Genomic DNA, 18,165 nt, shown 5'->3' with positions numbered 1-18,165 from the left:
GGAATAGCATGCCGCTGCAAGATGCTGTGGTAGGCATGCTGGTTCTGTATACCTTCAATTTTGAATAAATCCCCAACAGTGTCACCAGCAAAGCACTCTTACACCATCACACATCCTCCTCCATGCTTCACGGTGGGAACCAGCCATGTAGAGTCCATCCGTTCACCTTTTCTACAAAAACACGGTGGTTGGATCCAAAGATCTCAAATTTGGACTCATCAGACCAAGGCACAGATTTCCACTGGTCTAACGTCCATTCCTTGTGTTCTTTAGCCCAAACAAGTCTCTTCTGCTTGTTGCCTGTCCTTAGCAGTGGTTTCCTAGCAGCTATTTTTCCATGAAGGCCTGCTGCACAAAGTCTCCTCTTAATAGTTGTTCTAGAGATGAGGTGTGTCCAAACTTTTGGTCTGTACTGTATATATATATTGTACTCTCACAGTAGAAAAGCATATAGAAAAATATATTGTATTACCACTTGTTTACAATTATCACTCTGCAACATCCACTGCGCACTGATTTCTGGAAAAGAACAGTGGGGTCAAAATAGTTACTTCAAGCATAAATGATTTCCTTGACCGTAAGTTGCAAAATGGGTCCACTTTTTGAGTATTTCTGCTGTGTTGGAAACTCAGGGGCTCTGCAAATGGTGCACACAAATTACGCAAGGAAACTCTGTTCCTTAAAAGCTAAATGACACTCCTTCTATTCTAAATCCTGCCATGTGCTGAAACACAAGTGTATGACCACAAATAGGGTATTGCCATACTTGGGTGAACTAGCATAATAATATACGGGGTATGTTTTTCTTATCAGCCATAGTAAAGAATAAACATTTTGAGCTACAACTATTTATTATTGTCAAAATTTCTAATTTTTATTTTTCACACAGCTCAAATGTAAAGAAATGGCTAAAACACTTTTGGGATAAAAATGCTCATTAAACCCCAAAATGAATTTCTTGAGGAGCGCAATTTCCAAAATTGGGTCAGTGTGGGGGGAACTGCTAGTGGTGCCCACAGACTTTTACTGCCTAATTTGTGCTCAAAAAGCCAAATAATAATAAAGCCAACTTCCCTTCTGAGACCTGTTGGGTGCCCAAACAGTAATTTCCAACTACATAATGGGTATTGCTCCATTCAGATGAAATTTCTCTATAGAAGTTAGAGTCCATTTCCTCCTATTATTCCTTGTGAAGATGAAAAATTTGTGATTAAAACAACATTTTGTGTAAAAAAAAATATTTTTCCTTTCCACGACTCAGCATTATAAAATTCTTATGGGCTATTGCTATGTGTGGGAAAATTTGTTTTACATATTGTAGGGGTCCATTTTCTCCTACTAATCGTTGTAAAAAATAAAAATTTGGGGCTAAAGTATCATTTTAGTTGATGTAATTTTTCATTTTTGTGTCCCATTATTATGAATTTTTGAGAAGGCCAAAAAGGTCACAGGTCCCTAGATAAATTCTTTGAGGGGTGTAGATTTCAAATTGGGGTAATTTGTGGGTGTTTTTTGCTGTTTTGGCATCTTGGTGAAAACTATAAATGTGATATGGTGTCTGCAACCTATTCCAGTTAAAAATGTGCGCCAAAAGTCAAATATTACACCTTCCCTTCTGAGCCATACTATGTACCCAAACAGTAGTTGCCAGCAACATATCAGTGTACTCACGAGACATCGCTTTAAAAATTGTCCCTTCCATTGTCACATGTTATCTCTGTGAAATATTTTTGTGGAAATTTTTTCCCCCAATTTTATAAACTTTGTAAACCAATTGTAAGTCTGAAAAGGTCGCTATAAAACAAGCTGAAGTCCTTAAGGATTGTAGCTTTCAAAATGCTATCAACTCACTCTGGAAGATTTATTACCAGAAGGCTCAGGATGAACAGATCTGCCAATCCTGAGTGTCCTGGTTCATGAATAGATATGCAGCACTTTAACAGTGACAGTGCCGACATGGGGGTGCATGCTGCACTCCCCGACCGGCACTGTCAGTGTGAAAGGGTTGGTGGGGTTCTTTAAGCTAGAGTGCTTCAGGTCACCAGAGGTCATACCGTGGGAGCCCGGGTATGACCTCCGCTGAACTGAGTGACGTCACTTCTTATCAGTGTTTCACGGAGACTGGAGAGATCGGACATATTTTTGTTCTCTCCAGGCTCGGATGTATGAGAGCCAAGACTGTCGTGGGACCTTGTGTGGATTACATCGGACCTGCAGGGGTATTTTTGGGGGTTAATAAAGTGGTGAAAGAGGGTGGTTTTTTTATTGTATTCCAAATAAAGGATTTTTCTCATGTTTGTGTATTTATTTTTACTTATATGATTAGTGATGGGAGGGTCTCATAGACCCCTTCCCATCACTAATTTTGGGCTTTATGACAGCTGTGCACTGTTATTAAGCCCTCATTACCCCAGTTGCCACCACATCAGGGCAATCATGAAGAGCCAGGTAAAGCGCCGAGCTTGTTGCATCTAATGGATGCGACAATCTTGGGCAGTTACAGGTTGCTATTTTTAGACTGGGTGCCTAATAACCATAAGCCTCCCCAGTCTGAGAGTACCAGCCTCCAGTTGTCAGGCTTTATCATGGCTGGGTATCAAAATTGGGGGTACCATATGCCGTTTTTTAAAATTATTTATTTAAACAGCTTAAAAAAAAAAAAGCCACATGCGGTTCCTCTTATTTTGATACACAGCCTAGATAAGCGCAGGGCCGGGCGCTGCAGGCTGTAGCCATATGCTTTATCTGTGCTGGATATCATAATATGGGGAAACCCTATGGCAGTTGTTTTTATTTATTTATTTGTATACTATGATACTGTACCGCCCCCGTGCCTGCGGCAAAGCCACTCAGATCCGGAGCCACGGTGGCTCAAGGGGTCTCCGTATCCGGGGGTCCGCGCGGACACTTGAATTAAAAGAAGAGAGGGGAGGAGTATGTACAGGGGGTTAGAAAGTTCGTGACACCACCCACGGTGTGTGGTAATGTAGGAGACCACCGCTGCTGTTGGGGGAGCCCGGTGGCGAAGGAGTAGCAGCAGGATGTTTTAACCCCTCCGTGAGTAGGGGTTTGTGCCCCCGGGGCCCGTTGGATGTTGGTGATTGGGGTGCCGTTGAGTAGAGGAAAAGGGGCTTTTCAGTGTACTCACTCAGTCCAGGAATAATGACACCGACAGCTTGTAAACCAGAATTCTGAGCACCACTGCAACCTGGAGGGAACACGCTGGAATCCGTGCCCTTGGTGTTGCTGTTAGCCTGTGGCCTTTTCCGTGGCACCTTCTCACTAGTTGGACCCTCAAGCTTGAAACTTTTCAGGTCCCGCTCACCCATATGGCTAACGGAGTGAGCTTGCTCTCAGGGTTCACATGTAGGATTTCTTTGGACTGTATTGGGAAAGTCATATCCCATCGGTGCGCCAGTACCCCGATTTTGGAGCGGGTTGGGGATGAATCATGAAGTCTTCACCCCCAGTCGGGTAAATTACCAGGACGGCTGAAGCTACTTCCCAGCCTAGGGTCCACGTACCCCGTCGCGTCCTGGCCCCTGCCCGGTGATGGCTCAAGGCCGCCGGCTGCCCTCCTCGGCAGACCGTGCCCCTTGACGCGATCCCCTGCGACCGGGATTCCAGCTGCTACCAGGCCCAGACCAACGTCTGCTACCTAGTAAACTCCAGGAGCCCTGCTCCGGACCGGTGACCTCTCCCTCTCAGAGAGTTACCTTCTACCTCCTACTCCTTTCATTCCTGTTTCACTTCTCTGTCACTTTCTCACTTTTCCCTACCAACCCCCCATATGGGCGGCCCTATTCCCTTCAGGCCCCCCAATGTTGTGTCTGGTGGGTTCGGTGTAAAGTGTTCCTAGGATTTTGACTGGCTGAGCTGCTAGCAACACCAAAGGACCAGGATCCGTAACCAAGGAGGAGTGGATACTGTGCAGAAGGGCAAGTTGCACAATACCCTGTGATGACCTGATAGGCCAGAGCGTCACAATACTGACTCGCAGACAGTGACTGTGAGTAGAGGCAGTCAGGCGCTGTACAGGCTGGTGGCACCTGGGCACCTTTGTAACCGCGCAGATCTGGATCTTATATAGTCTGAGTCCACCCATGACTAGTCACTTCATCCCAAGATTAATTACTTGAGAGGTGTAGGTTTCAAAGTAGGATTACTTGTGAGTGGGTGGGTTTTGTTGTTTTAACATATTGGGGGCTCTGTACCCAGTATCCTCAATCTATTTAAATCAAAATTGCCTTCTAAACATTAAATAGCGCATCTTCCCTTCTGATCCCTGCCTTGTTCCCAAATAATAACTACCAATCACATATAGGCAGATTCAGGAGAAATTGATTTACAAATTATGGGGTTCCATTTTCTCTTGTTATCCTTGTGAAAAAGTCACCACACCCAAAGATGAATTCCTTGAGGGGTGTAGTTTTCAAAATGGAGTCAATTGTAGGGATTTTCTGTTGTTTTCGCATCTTCATGTCTCTCCTAATGTGACATGGCATCCAGAATCAATTAGGCTACGTGAGCGCGGTGCGTTTTTTGCTGCGTTTTTGCACGTTTTTCCGGGTGCGTTTTTGGTCTTAGAACTGCATGACTTTCCTTCCCCAGCAAAATCTATGAGTTTTCATTTTTGCTGTCCGCACAGTGCAGTTTTGTTTTAGGTGTATTTTTGTGGTGACCACAAAGATGCAACATGTCAATTATTTCTGCGTTTTTGCCAGCGTTTTTCACCCATGCAATGCATTGAAAAAAAGGCAGCAACAAAAACGCGGCGCAAAAAACATGCGTTTTTTACTGTGTGTGTTTTTGTGCATTTTATAGCGGCCAAAAACGCACAAAAACACTGCATCTTTGTGGTCACAAAAAAAGGCAACGTGCGCACATAGCCTTAAACCTTTTGTTCCATACTTTATGCCCTAACATTAGATTTTGACCACATATGGGGCATTCAGTAGAAATTGCTTAACACATTCTTCAGTCCACTTTTTTATTGCATTTGGAAAAAAATGAAAAATTTGAGGCGGAAACAAAATTTTAGTTACAAGAATATAATTTTTCTTGTTTTTTATTGTATTTTGCATCGACTTCTAAGAAGCACCTGAAGGGTTAAACTTCCTGAATGCGATTGTGAATATTTTGAAGGGTGCAGTTTTTAAAATGGTATCAATTTGGTTTTTTTTCTAACATATAGGCCCCTTAAAGTCACTTCAAACCTGAATACATTGGTAAACAAATAGATTATGTAAATGTTGAAAATATGAAAATTGCTACTAAACTGTTAACCTTTCTAACATCCAAAAAAAAAATAAAAGGATATTTCAAAAATGATGCTGGTGTAAAGTAGACATATGGGAAGTGTTACTTATGAACTCTTTTGTGTGGTATGACGTTCTATTGAAAACGAATTACAACTTAAGGTTTCAAAATTGCAAATTGTACTACATTTTTGACAAATTTCTGATATTTTCATAAATAAATACAAATTTTATTGACCTTACTTCATCACTATCATGAAAGATAATGTCATGAAAACACAGTCTGAGAATCTCTGGGATATGTAAAGTATTCCAAAGTTGTTACTGTATAAAGTGACAGATTTTAAATATTGGGCTTTGTCAGGAGGGTGAAAACGGGCTTCAGCGGTAGGGGGTAGGTAACTGGATCCAAAATAAGACCTCATTCAGACGTCAATTTTTCACGTACGAGTTTTTCACGATTAGCACTTGTCTCTATAATAGTCCATGAGACTGTTCACTTGTCCGTCATTTTTTGCAGACTGTGTTCCGTGCAGAATTTCTAGATGTCAGATATTGATCAAAGTGTCAGGTTTAACTTGGCAATAAAAGTCTATGGGTCTGTATTTTACTGACTTATAGAAGGTGCAAAAAAAAATGTTTTTCTAAGTGAAAAGCTGATAAAACTTGGACCAAACTCTGATTAAAATATGATGAAAATCACCGATCATCTGAATAAGGCACAAAACATGCAGTAGATAGCCTTAGGGGCACTTTGCACACTGCGACATCGCAGGTGCGATGTCGGTGGGGTCAAATTGAAAATGACGCACTTCCGGCATCGCATGCGACATCGCAGTGTGTAAAGGCTGGATGATACGATTAACGAGCGCAAAAGCGTCGTAATCGTATCATCGGTGCAGCGTCGGCGTAATCCATGATTACGCTGACGCGACGGTCCGATGTTGTTCCTCGCTCCTGCGGCAGCACACATCGCTGTGTGTGAAGTCGCAGGAGCGAGGAACGTCTCCTACCGGCCTCACTGCGGCTTCCGTAGGATATGCGGAAGGAAGGAGGTGGGCAGGATGTTTACATCCTGCTCATCTCCGCCCCTCCGCTCTGATTGGCCGCCTGCCGTGTGACGTCGCAGTGACGCCGCACGACCCGCCCCCTTAACAAGGAGGCGGGTCGCCGGCCACAGGGACGTCGCACGGCAGGTGAGTGTGTGTGTGAAGCTGGCGTAGCGATAACTTTCGCTACGCCAGCTATCACCACATATCGCTGCTGCGACGGGGGCGGGCACTATCGCACTCGGCATCGCAGCATCGACCTGCGATGTCGTAGTGTGCAAAGCCCGCCTTAGTTTCCACAGCATGGATGACTTGACAGGTTCCCCTTTTTCATCCGATGCTGGATTTCGGCTCAGTGAGCATGATCCCGGAGTTTGGGTCATGCGCACTACTTCAGTTGTAAGCCAGGATGCATATACCCGACTTCATAGTGCACATGACTCATACTCCGTGATCATGCGCACTGAGCCGAAATCCCCCGTCGGACGCAATGGCAGTTGGAGAGATGAGTGAGATCATCCTATGACGCTGCGTATTCATTAGCATATTAGCACGCACATAGGGACGTACTAAAATACTAATGGAGCCGAATAGCCAGGGGAACTAACGCCCAGGGGACTAGTCCCCTCACTCATTAGCATACGGTAAAAGATCTTTAAAAATACTTTTTCGCCAGGGATTAGCAATATGCACACAGAACTGCCGTGATTCTGGGTGCATATTGGACCTGACAGGTTCACTTTAATATTTTTTTCTGGGCTAGGGAAGGAATTTTATGGTATAGCACCTGTAATCTGTGAATACTTGATACTGTTTAGTTAAAGTATTCTGATGTTATCTAAGGAAATCTTTTACATAAAGCCATCAATACCAGATCGGTCCCTACCGATCAGAAATTACCAGATTGGGCAGCTGGCAGATGTAAACAGTGCGTAGAGAGGGACAGCACCGTTCCATCACACTGATGTTACAATGTGACTGCAGGTGTCATTCCAGGTACGGGAGGACTCCCGGCAAGAAGTGCAACACAGAAAGGACACCATAGCAATTCAATGCCCTGGGGCTAGGGGGAACAGAGCAGGGTCACTTCCTAACACTCACCTGAAGCTGATCCCTGAACTCCCTAAAGTCCCTAGTCAAGTCCTTCACCTGTGCACTGTCATGTGAGTAGGCCCTCTCTGGCCCTGAACTCAGCCTCACTAGTGAAGGCCAGCGAGACGTTAGTTTTGCCACTTCAATAAGACAATACAAGGAAGTTAAGACAAACAGGTGGGCAATGACATAGCAAATAATGCTCCACAGCTTCTCCAGCAGTAACTTTTCGGCTGCAATAGAAGTGACACTTCAGCTTCTCTAGAGATTGGCTCCTTCAAAGTGGACAGCATAGGTATAAGCGATATGGAGGCACGAGGTTCAGATATATAGCAGAAAGGAGTGGCTGCAGATGAGGTTACAACTACCTGTTAGATCATTGCAGAATAGAAATGAACCTTAACCCCTTCAGTACCGGATGGAATTAAATACAGTACAACTCAGAGTAAACCACGAGTTGGCACTAAAGGAGATCTGAGATGAACAATATGTAATAACCTTCTGATTCCAAATCCTCCGAGATCACATCAGGCCGTGACACACTCATGGCAGCTGTTTAGTGGCTACTCACAGTTATTGCAGATCTGTGTGATGCTGTGGAGGTGTATGTTCCTTTCATACTGACAGTATATTGCCTATTGAAAGTCTACCCATCTGTAGCTGTATTCAAAAGAACAACTGCACTTAGAAAATGTTCACTTTAAAATCGTATAATAAACTTTCAGAGAGGAGTACCCAGACATTGATTTTCAAGGTAATAACACCAGCCTCATGAGGTCAAAGCTATCTAATTCGTAAAGTTTGGTGCTTACATTGTGAAATCTGTTGACAGATCCACTTTATGTTTCAATTTTTTATTTTTTTCATTGTTTGAATGTAGCTTTTTCAGTTATACAGTAACTTATGGATACATACTATACTATACGTAAGTCAGTCCTAGCTGTGTGGATGTGAGAATAAATGCTAAACATTTTTTTCTTCATTATTTTATCAATTTATGATTGCATATTTTTTATTTTCACAGTACCAGGAGTGTCGGGAAAGTCATCTTACGGATTCCATCAAGTTAACTCCGATGGAACACTCCTCTGGCGGATCCTGCTGCTGATAACATCTTCAAGTTATATTATTATATTGACTGATTTACTTCTGTGTGAACGGACAGATAATGAAATACATCAAGTCAAAAGGATGAGGCCACATGTGAGCAAGTAACCTGGTACCTCGGTATTTTATGTAGACTCAACGGCCGAACTGGGGCTAAAAAGCAGCACCGACATTGAAAGCCTATCAGCCAACATGTATTTTATCTGCCTCACCTTCAAGGAAAAAAAGGATCACGCAATGCAAGGCTCAGCGAGTTTTGCTTCACTTTGTCATAACCTTCATCACGCCACTGAAGGGTTTTCCAAGATAAACTCTTATTTCTTCTTATACAGCAAACCCACCTTCTCCGGGTCTTTGTTCAGACTGCATTTGTGATGTTACTGTGGCGCCCCTGACCTGGTCAGGCACCACTGAGTACTGCACCCATGCTGGGTCAGTACAACACAGGTAATCCCAGAGGCTGACTAGGGTGTGGACACACAGACACAAAGTAACCAGGAACACACACAGCTTAGAGGGGACCCCTGGGCAGATCCAGGGAGGGGGCATAGCCCTTGCATCCCAGCTGTGGTGGGTGTGGGAGTGGAGACAGGGAGTGGTGCAGAGACAGCCGAAGGAGCAGGAGGTGTAGAGCCACGTCTGGAGGGCAGAGGAGAGGAGCTGGGCCCTGCCAGACACTGTACCAGTCAGTGGCTGCTGGCGGGGGAGAACGGCTACCCAGTGGTGCCGCCTGAAATCCACCTAGTCAGTAGCAAGAGGTGGCAGCGTAAGGGGACCGCCGGTAGACCGAGCCCGCATCGGGTTACAGGTCCCCAGAGCAGGGGCCCATTCAGTTGGCCTGCCAAACCTCCTGGTGAGGGCCCTTTATGTGCCTCACCAACCTACACAGAGTCCGCAGCTACAGCAGTAACGAGGGGGCCCATAAGTGACAGAAGGCAAGCAGCCAGAATTACTTTGTCCACGCTGCCCACAAACGGGCCAGAAAGGGGAGAACAGCGTATGCGACTTCCCTGGGTGATCCCAGCAAGACTTCAAGTCGGGGTCACCTGAAAACAAGAAGGGCTAGGAAGGCGAGTCAGCAGTCACCCCTACATCAGCCGAAGGGATACCTGGTTCCTCCTGGTTCATCATAGCATCGCCCGGGTTAACTCACTCCTGCCATCTGAAAGTGAGTAAAAACCCTGAAAGACATTTCTGGACTGTGTGTGAGTTCTTCTGCGACCTGTGGTACTACACACTTACACTGGGCCCTGGGGCCAGCCTCACTCTTAGGAGGCTACAACATCTGACTGCATTTACCATCAGCCCCAGGCGCTCCCTAAACTGCAGTGGCGGTCACCCCCTGACCACAAATACCGAGAGTGGCGTCACAATCCCCATAGAAGTTAATCTGACCTACCCGTGGCCACAAGATTCCTTGCACTGTGGCGTCCCTGAACAGGAACAGCATTCCTGGGGCGGCACATTACAACTACAGCTCATGGAACCACTACAGGCAATCACTGGGCTCAGTGGTCACGACAAGGTAGAAAACAAAAGACCGCAGAGCCCAGTGATAATTCATGAACAGTAGGTAATGATATCATCCAGTAGGTCATGATGTCATCAAAGAAAGGTAAAATGGTTTAGAGGTGGCGCTGGATCACTGGTGGGTGGGAGGCATGGTGGCTAAGCTTTGGGGTCCTGGGTTTAACTCCCACTGAGGATAACATCTGAAAGGAGTTTGTATGTTCTTTTTTCCTCAGACATACTGATTGGAAATTTAGATTGTTAGCCCCAATGGGGACAGTGCTGATATCTGTAAAACACTGTGTAACTAATGGTGCTATATAAGCACGTAAAATCAATAAATGTAGTACAGCCTATGTGCTAAAAAATATATAAACCTAGAAAAAAACATTTAAAGAATATTATTGCTGCAGCATATTTAGAATTGTAAAAATGCCTTGAAAAAATAGAATGAACAACATATGTTTTTTTAGGTGGCTGCAACCCTTTGGTTGAGACTGACAATTTTGACCATGACACTCATGGCACGTACAAAGAATGTTTTTTGCTTGTGTGTCTCCCAGGGTTATGGGGTACTCGGTCCCGGACAGTGTATAACTGGGGAATGTCACTTTGGTGGCTGTTGCCCGGTTCCGTGCCCTGGGTGCTTTTTGAAAAGGGGAATATTTACAAGAGATTGTTGAATAAAGTTTATACGTGACGCCACTTGCAGTTTTGCGGCTATAGGGATGGAGCCGCCATTGCGTAATGTTCACTACTGGGCTGGTGATAGTGGCAGCCAGGATGTTAGGCCCTCCGCAGGGTCGGGCCTTAGAGGGTAGGTGATGTGACGGGTGACGGAAGAAGGTAGGCCACACAAGGGTTTCAGTGCAATTGGTTCTTTACTCACTTTCTGATGATAACTAGTCATCTGAGGCTGACTGGTCTTAACCGCAGGTCCCCTTAGTCCCAGTGCCGGTTTAGTGACCTGGTGGCTTCTTTCCCCTGCACCTGTCTTTGGTTGGTGGGTCCCCGTGGTGTAGAGCGGCTGGGGGCCCCCTCCTGGTTGTCTTCTTCAGCATTCCGTATGACGGTAACGTGAACCCTGTGGGGTTGGAGTCTCTGGGCCTGTCCCCGGTTCTCCCTTTGCTACTGAGTCCCGAACTTCAAGGTCAGTGAGGTCCTTGATGGTCCCCTCACTGTGCAGATTTTATCAGCTCTGCCTGGAGCTTTTCCCTGTCCTAGGATTCTGTACCCCGTTGGTGCGTAGTTCCAGGAGTACTCCACCGTACTACATCGGCAACTAACCGCCTGGGCCCTCAGGTCACTGTTCACTCAGGTCAGTCCGTCTGCTCACTTTCACTTCCTCTGACCAACTCCTGTGTCTCCTCCACTGTCTGACTCTCCACTGTCTGCACCTCCCAACTGGTTGTCTAGTGGACGGGAGTAGCTCCACCTCTAGGCTGCCATCCATTGGTCCGACCCTAGCCTTATACCATCCTATGGGGGATGATTGGGGAAAAACAGGGATTACCTGGAATGTTTGTGTGTTACCGGCACTGGTTTGCTGGGTCCCTAGGGGGTAGGCCCTGCATCCCGGTGGGGATCCAGTACCTTGTAGCTCCCTGATGGTTTCAGGGGCGCTATGCTGCTGATACATCATTTTGTAATATAAGCGAATGCTGTAAATAGGTTGCAAGAAATCCAAATTATTTTGATTTTTACTCTTATATGTCATGTGACCTCATTTACTAATATTACAGTGTATTCTAAAACAGCTTTGAAGGGCTTCTCACTAGGTTTCCGCTCCCCCATTAGAGACCTGCATAATGTAGAGACTGATTCCAGAAATGTGTCACTTACTGAGCTCTTTGCTGTCATTTTGATAAAATCAGTGTTTCTCTGCTGCAGATCTAGCAGTTATACAGAACTCATGAATATGCTGGACTACCTGGCAGCATGCCAAGTTGTCCTCTAATGGTAATCTAATCTACTGCGATTAATCAGTGATTTTATCAAAACTACACTAAACAGCCCAGTAAGTGACACATCGGTGGAATCAGGATCTCAGGCCCTACATTATGCTGCTCTCAGAATAGATGGCAAAACCTGGTGACAGATTCCTTTTAAGTGATCTTTGGTCACAAAAAGTCATCAAGTAGTATTATGTACTCACCTGCAATATAAACCCAGCAATGCGACTCATACGCAACATCACACTATAAGAAATATACATTCATCTCTCCATTCCAACAACGCACTCCTTTAGTGAGGTAGAAACCATTCATTTCAAAAACGGAACGAGATAGAGAAAAAAAGTGAATTACAAAGTTGTAGGGCATCAGCAATTCAATACAAATTCGACACCTTGCATACAGAAATGCTATGATTAGAAGGTGTAAAACTCACAAGGCTGCGGACGTGAAGTGATACCTCATGGAGACCTTCCTACAAGTTATTGGGTATGGTGGCTGTGTGGAGTGGCCACCACTCTCACCTGACCTGACCCCATTGGACTTTTTTCTGTGAGGTCACAGCAAACAGCAGGTGTATGCGACCCCTCCACCAACATTGCAGGACCTACGACGACGTATCACGGATGCTTGTGCAAACGTGTCACCTACCATATTGCACAACGTGCAGCAAGATACAGTATGCGGTCCAGAGTCCAGATGTGCATTGCAGCTGAGGGTGGCCACTTTGAACATCATATGCATGACCAGTATTCAATATTTTGGGGGGGGGGTCATGGGTTTCATATCATAGCATTTCTGTATGCAAGGTGTAGATTTGTATTGAATTGATGATGCCCTGCAACTTTGTAATTCACTTTTTTTCTCTATCTCGTTCCGTTTTTGAAATAAAAATCCTAACTCCGTTGTTTTCCACCATGTGGTGCTATAGGTGGTTTCATTGCGTAGCGCATGGCTACTTTACTATACCTAGACACCACTTCTATGCCTATAGCTTCCGCCGTTCTCAAGCGTTCTCTAATGGCGGTGGACAGGATATGAGTGGACACACTGTATGTAACAATTCCTCTTAAAGAGGTTGTCAAGGCTTGGGGTTCAAGTCTACAGTCACTTTCTGTAACTACAGACTTGTGAATCCTCAAAGCGCACACTGTCAGGATTCTTCAGTGCCAGAGCTGGGAGGGAATGGTCATGTGACCGCAAGTATGCAATTTGCATACTTCTGACCACATTCCGACTAGACTTGTCTGACCATGCTCTATTTGACACGCCCACGGGGTCTCTGGGGTTATTCGTCACCGGGCCACTGTCGATTTGGGTTGTCACAGTGGCCAGGCTCGGTTCCGTGACCCCGGTGGTGTCAATAAACATCGGGATGGGGATGATGGGAGTAGTTATTCGTGACTCCACCTGTGGTGTGCAGCCAGTTACTAGCTGCCGCTGCGGAAAGTCTCACTCTTCTGGGGCAGATGGTGACGCAGCTCGGGTGCTGCAGCTCTCCACAGGTAGAGCTAGGCCCCAGGGAGGATGGTGGGAGTACTAGTTGCCTATGGCGCAGGGGCGCGAGGATGGGAGCGCCGGCAATGATGGGACAACACCAGTGGCATAGCTACTGCTTTTGCCGCCCGGGGCGGTCGTCAAATTTGCCGCCCCCCCTCCGTTGGCCGTTGATAATCCAGAAATTTTCAAAAATTTGGAAAACCATCAAAATATTTATTTTTCATGGAACTACAATCAAAGATCTAATTGTAGACTGTTGCTATTAGTCCTAGACTTTCACCTTTTTACACACATGTAGGCCTATTATACACACACACAGCTCTGCTGCATACATACAGACACACACAGCTCTGCTGCATACAGACACACACAACTGTGCTGCATACAGACACACACAACTGTGCTGCATACATACAGACACAGACAGCTCTGCTGCACACAGACAGACACACACAGCTCTGCTGCACACAGACAGACACACACAGCTCTGCTGCACACAGACAGACACACAACGCTGCAGCATACATACAGACACAAAACTCTGCAGCTGCTGCATACATATATACACATACATACAGGCACACACAACTCTGTAACTGCTGTATACATACAGACAACTCTGTAGCTGCTGCATACATGCATACATACAGAAACACACAACTCTGTAGCTGCTGCATACATGCATACAGACACAACTCTGCTACATACAGACAGACACACACAGCTCTACTGCATACATACATACACACACAACTCTGCTGCACATATAGACACACGCGGCTTTTGGGGGCCCGCACACATGGCTGCTGCAGAGCTGAGGCTGCACCAAGCACAGGGCAGATGTAGCAGAGCTGGGCCTGCACCAAGCACAGGGTAGATGTAGAGGAGCTGAGCCTGCACCAAGCACAGTCAAGATGTAGCAGAGCTGAGCCTGCACCAAGCACAGGGCAGATGTAGAGGAGCTGAGCCTGCACCAAGCACAGGATAGATGTAGCAGAGCTGAGCCTGCACCAAGCACAGGGCAGATGTAGAGGAGCTGAGCCTGCACCAGACACAGGGCAGATGTAGCAGAGCTGAGCCCGCACCAAACACAGGGCAGATGTAGCAGAGCTGAGCCCGCACCAGACACAGGGCAGATGTAGCAGAGCTGAGCCCGCACCAGACACAGGGCAGATGTAGCAGAGCTGAGCCCACACCAGACACAGGGCAGATGTAGCAGAGCTGAGCCCGCACCAGACACAGGGCAGATGTAGCAGAGCTGAGCCCGCACCAGACACAGGGCAGATGTAGCAGAGCTGAGCCTACACCAAGCACAGGGCAGATGTAGTAGAGCTGAGCCTGCACCAACACACACGGCTCCTGGGGGCCCGCACACGCAGCTCCTGAGGTGGGGAAAGCCCATGCAGCTCACTGGGGCCCATAAACCGGGTGGCTGGGAGGGAGTATACAGGTCGAGGGGGGGAGGGGGGTAGCACTTACTGCTCGGACACAGATGAGAGGGGGCCCACACAGCGCCGGAGGGAAGTGCTGTGCTGGGGGTTGCTGGCTAGCACTCCTTCATCTCTCTGGGACAGAGCAGGATGCCGGGTGGTAGCTCCACCCACAGATGAAGCTCAATCCAGCAGGGCACTGTGGTCTGCGTGCCTTAAAGAGACAGCAGCCACAGTTTCCTGCTGAGGACTCCGGTCCCCGGAACTCGGCCCGGGGGCAGCAGAACTGAAGGCAAGTGGCCAAAATGCCGGCCCCCTGACACGTGCCGCCCGGGGCGGACTGCCCCCTCTGCCCGCCCTTTGCTACGCCACTGGACAACACAAAGGTTGCAGTCAAGGTGCTTTATCTTTACTCACTGAGATGTCACCGCCTTTGGAGTGCTGGGGTTTCACCATGATGGGCTCCAGCTGATCCCGGATAGTTCAGAGGTCAAGGCCGGTGTTTCCTTCTGTGTGTCCTTTCCATTGGTCTTCCCTCCATCTCAGCTCCTGGGCCGTGGAACGGGTCATGGGTGCTTGCTGCATCCCTGCGAACCCTGGGATCCCCCTTCTTCCTAAGAACCCGGGTCGAGCCTCCAGCTCCTGACCACAGGCCCCTTTCTGTGCTGTGTCTTGCGACGTCTCTCCCTGAGTCTGATCTGGCGCTTGCTGCGCCTGGAGCTAACTCAGTACTGTGTGAGATGGCTCCTCACTTCTCCTGTAGGTGCCCCGCCTCCCGGGTTGCTGAACTAGTGGGCAAGAGGTCCCATACCTCATGATGGCCACCCCTGGCACCTACCCTTGCCCAGTCCCACTGACAGAGGTTCCGAGGTGTATGTTGGATGTGTTGTGGTGGTTTACCAGCAATGACCTCATCCGTATCCGAGATGAATACTGCACCCTGTTTGAGGTGCAGTACCCTGTGGCTCCTGAAGCCGCAGGGGGGCCACATACCCCCACAGCGAATCACAGCATGTAAATAAAGCAATACAGTAGAAACTGCAAAATATTGGTTATGCTGGAAAACATGAACATTTCTTCACTTTATGAGAGGCATGGTTTCTTAGACGTTACAAACTCTTACATACATCACAGTACGACAAGTAAAATCTTTGAATCTGTAAAACACGTAAAACATTGGTTCTCAGCACAAGACATTCACTTTGGGCAATAAGCATTCGCTTTGGCAAAAAAAATGTTTCCCTTTTGTATAAAATGTTTCACTTTGCACAAAACTTTTTCATAAAACTTTTCACTTTGCACAAAACCTTTACTTTTGTATAAAACTTTTCACTTTGCACCTTGCACCACTCCGACCAAGTGAAATAAATTTAGCAGCAACAATATGGAGGACCTGCCTTGAACCCCCAACATAGGGTCTGGGCGTGATCAGAGCATTCCAGACCCTGTTTCACCTCTTCGGCACGCATGACAGGTTTTTGGGTCAGGATAATAATGGTAGGAAGCACAACAGGTGCTAATTTTATATAAGGCAGTCCTGGCCACACATAGTCCAGTGGCCCAGTTGTCCATTTCAACATTTCAGGACAGAACAAGAACCGATGGTGGCGTGTTTTTCCCTCGTCGTCGCCATGGGACATAATCAGCACTGGTGGCCAGCTCAATAGTGACCGGCTGTGAAGGTCCGTGCTGAGACTGCATGACCTTGCTTAGGGCAGCCATACTTCTCGTCAGCTCTTGCACCTGCAGCCGGAGATCAGCGATGGATTCTCCACCCAAGGCTTGCTCACTAGCTCTCACCGCCATTTACGTCTCCCGTAGCACCTCAGGACCCGAAGTCACCATGGGCCGAAGATGCACAGTGGTGCTGGGAGTGGGTTCCCGCAGCACCCGAATAGACCAGTCTTTAAACTCTGCGAAACTGAGGTTGGGACTTTGCAGGGTCAGGATACGCAGCTGGGTCCAGTCCGCAACAGACAGGAGTCCCTCAATGAACTGGTCAGTCATCAGGTGATTCTTGTCTTGTATACCATCAGGGTCCAACTGTCAAACTGCTCTCATTGCCTCCTGAAGGTTTAAAGCATAGTCCTGTACACTGTCCTGTACCCTTTGTTTGCAACCTTAAAATCTCATCTTTATCTCAGCCTCCGTACGGGTATCGAAGGTGCTCTTCAGTTTGGCCAGGATCTGCTTCACGGTTCTTTCGTCAACATCCGGCCAGGACCTCACCTCCCGTTGGGCTGCCCCGGTCAGCTGGCTAATCAGAATACTGGTCTTTTGATTTTCAGTCAGGGGATACACTCGAAACAAGCTATACAGTCTATCCTTGAGATCAGTCAAGATGTATGACTTCCCCGAACACTGCGGTAGCCAGGTCGCCCCCGGAATGTACCGCATTGTGAACAGTAGTAACGGTACGGTGACTGCAGCTACAGGTATGGCTTGATTCTCCTCCTCAGTGGTCATTTCCAGCCAATTCGCCTTATTCCAACAGTGGGACTTCTCTTCTTGTGCTTTGCTGGGTCCCTCCCATGAAGATATCCTCTTTTTTCTTCCCGCGCCGCGCAGTCAATGGCGACTGTTGTTTTTAGAATAAATGTTTTACACAGTTCCCGTTGTTGTGTGCACAATATCCTGTTCATGACGCCAAGTTGACACGCCCACAGGGTCTCTGGGGTTACTCGTCACCGGGCCGGTGTCGATTTGGGTTGTCACATTGGCCAGGCTTGGTTCCGTGACCCTGGCGGTGTCAATAAAGATTGGGATAATGGGAGTAGTTATTCGTGACGCCACCTGTGGTGTGCCGCCAGTTATTAGCCGCTGCTACGGAAAGTCTCTCTCTTCTGGGGCAGATGGTGACGCAGCTTGGGTGTTGCAGCTCTCCACAGGTAGAGCTAGGTCCCAGGGAGGATGATGGAAGTACTAGTCCCCTATGGTGAAGGGGCGCGAGGATGGGAGCGCCGGCAATGATGGAACAACACAGAGAATGCAGTCAAGGTTCTTTACTCACTGAGATGTCACCGCCTTTGGAATTCTGGGGTTTCACCGTGATGGGCTCCAGCCGATCCCGGATAGTTCAGAGGTCAAGGCCGGTATTTCCTTCTGTGTGTCCTTTCCAGTGGTCTTTCGTCCACCTCAGCTCCTGGGGCGTGGAACAGGTCACGGGTGCCTGCTGAACTCCCTGCGGACCCTGGGATCTCCCTTCTTCCTAAGAACCCGGGTCGAGCTTCCAGCTTCTGACCACAGGCCCCTTTCTGTGCTGTGTCTT

The 18,165-nt window shown here is 47.4% G+C and overlaps 1 protein-coding gene across 1 annotated transcript in view; it reads left to right on the top strand.

Moving 5' to 3' along the window:
• The window catches only part of RAB7B (RAB7B, member RAS oncogene family), a 66,403-nt gene extending 57,561 nt beyond the window's left edge, over positions 1-8,842 (top strand). Inside the window, exon 6 of the mRNA XM_075335703.1 lies at positions 8,424-8,842. Within this exon, the coding sequence (XP_075191818.1) occupies positions 8,424-8,507 (84 nt within the window). The 3' untranslated portion in view covers positions 8,508-8,842. The remainder of the gene's footprint in view (positions 1-8,423) is intronic.
• The last annotated feature ends 9,323 nt before the right edge of the window (positions 8,843-18,165 follow it).

Source organism: Anomaloglossus baeobatrachus, chromosome 2, assembly GCF_048569485.1.
Source record: "Anomaloglossus baeobatrachus isolate aAnoBae1 chromosome 2, aAnoBae1.hap1, whole genome shotgun sequence".
NCBI classification, from domain to species: Eukaryota; Metazoa; Chordata; class Amphibia; order Anura; family Aromobatidae; genus Anomaloglossus; species Anomaloglossus baeobatrachus.
The sequence above is the reverse complement of the archived record's forward strand: the minus strand, read 5'-3'. Positions and strand labels throughout refer to the sequence as shown.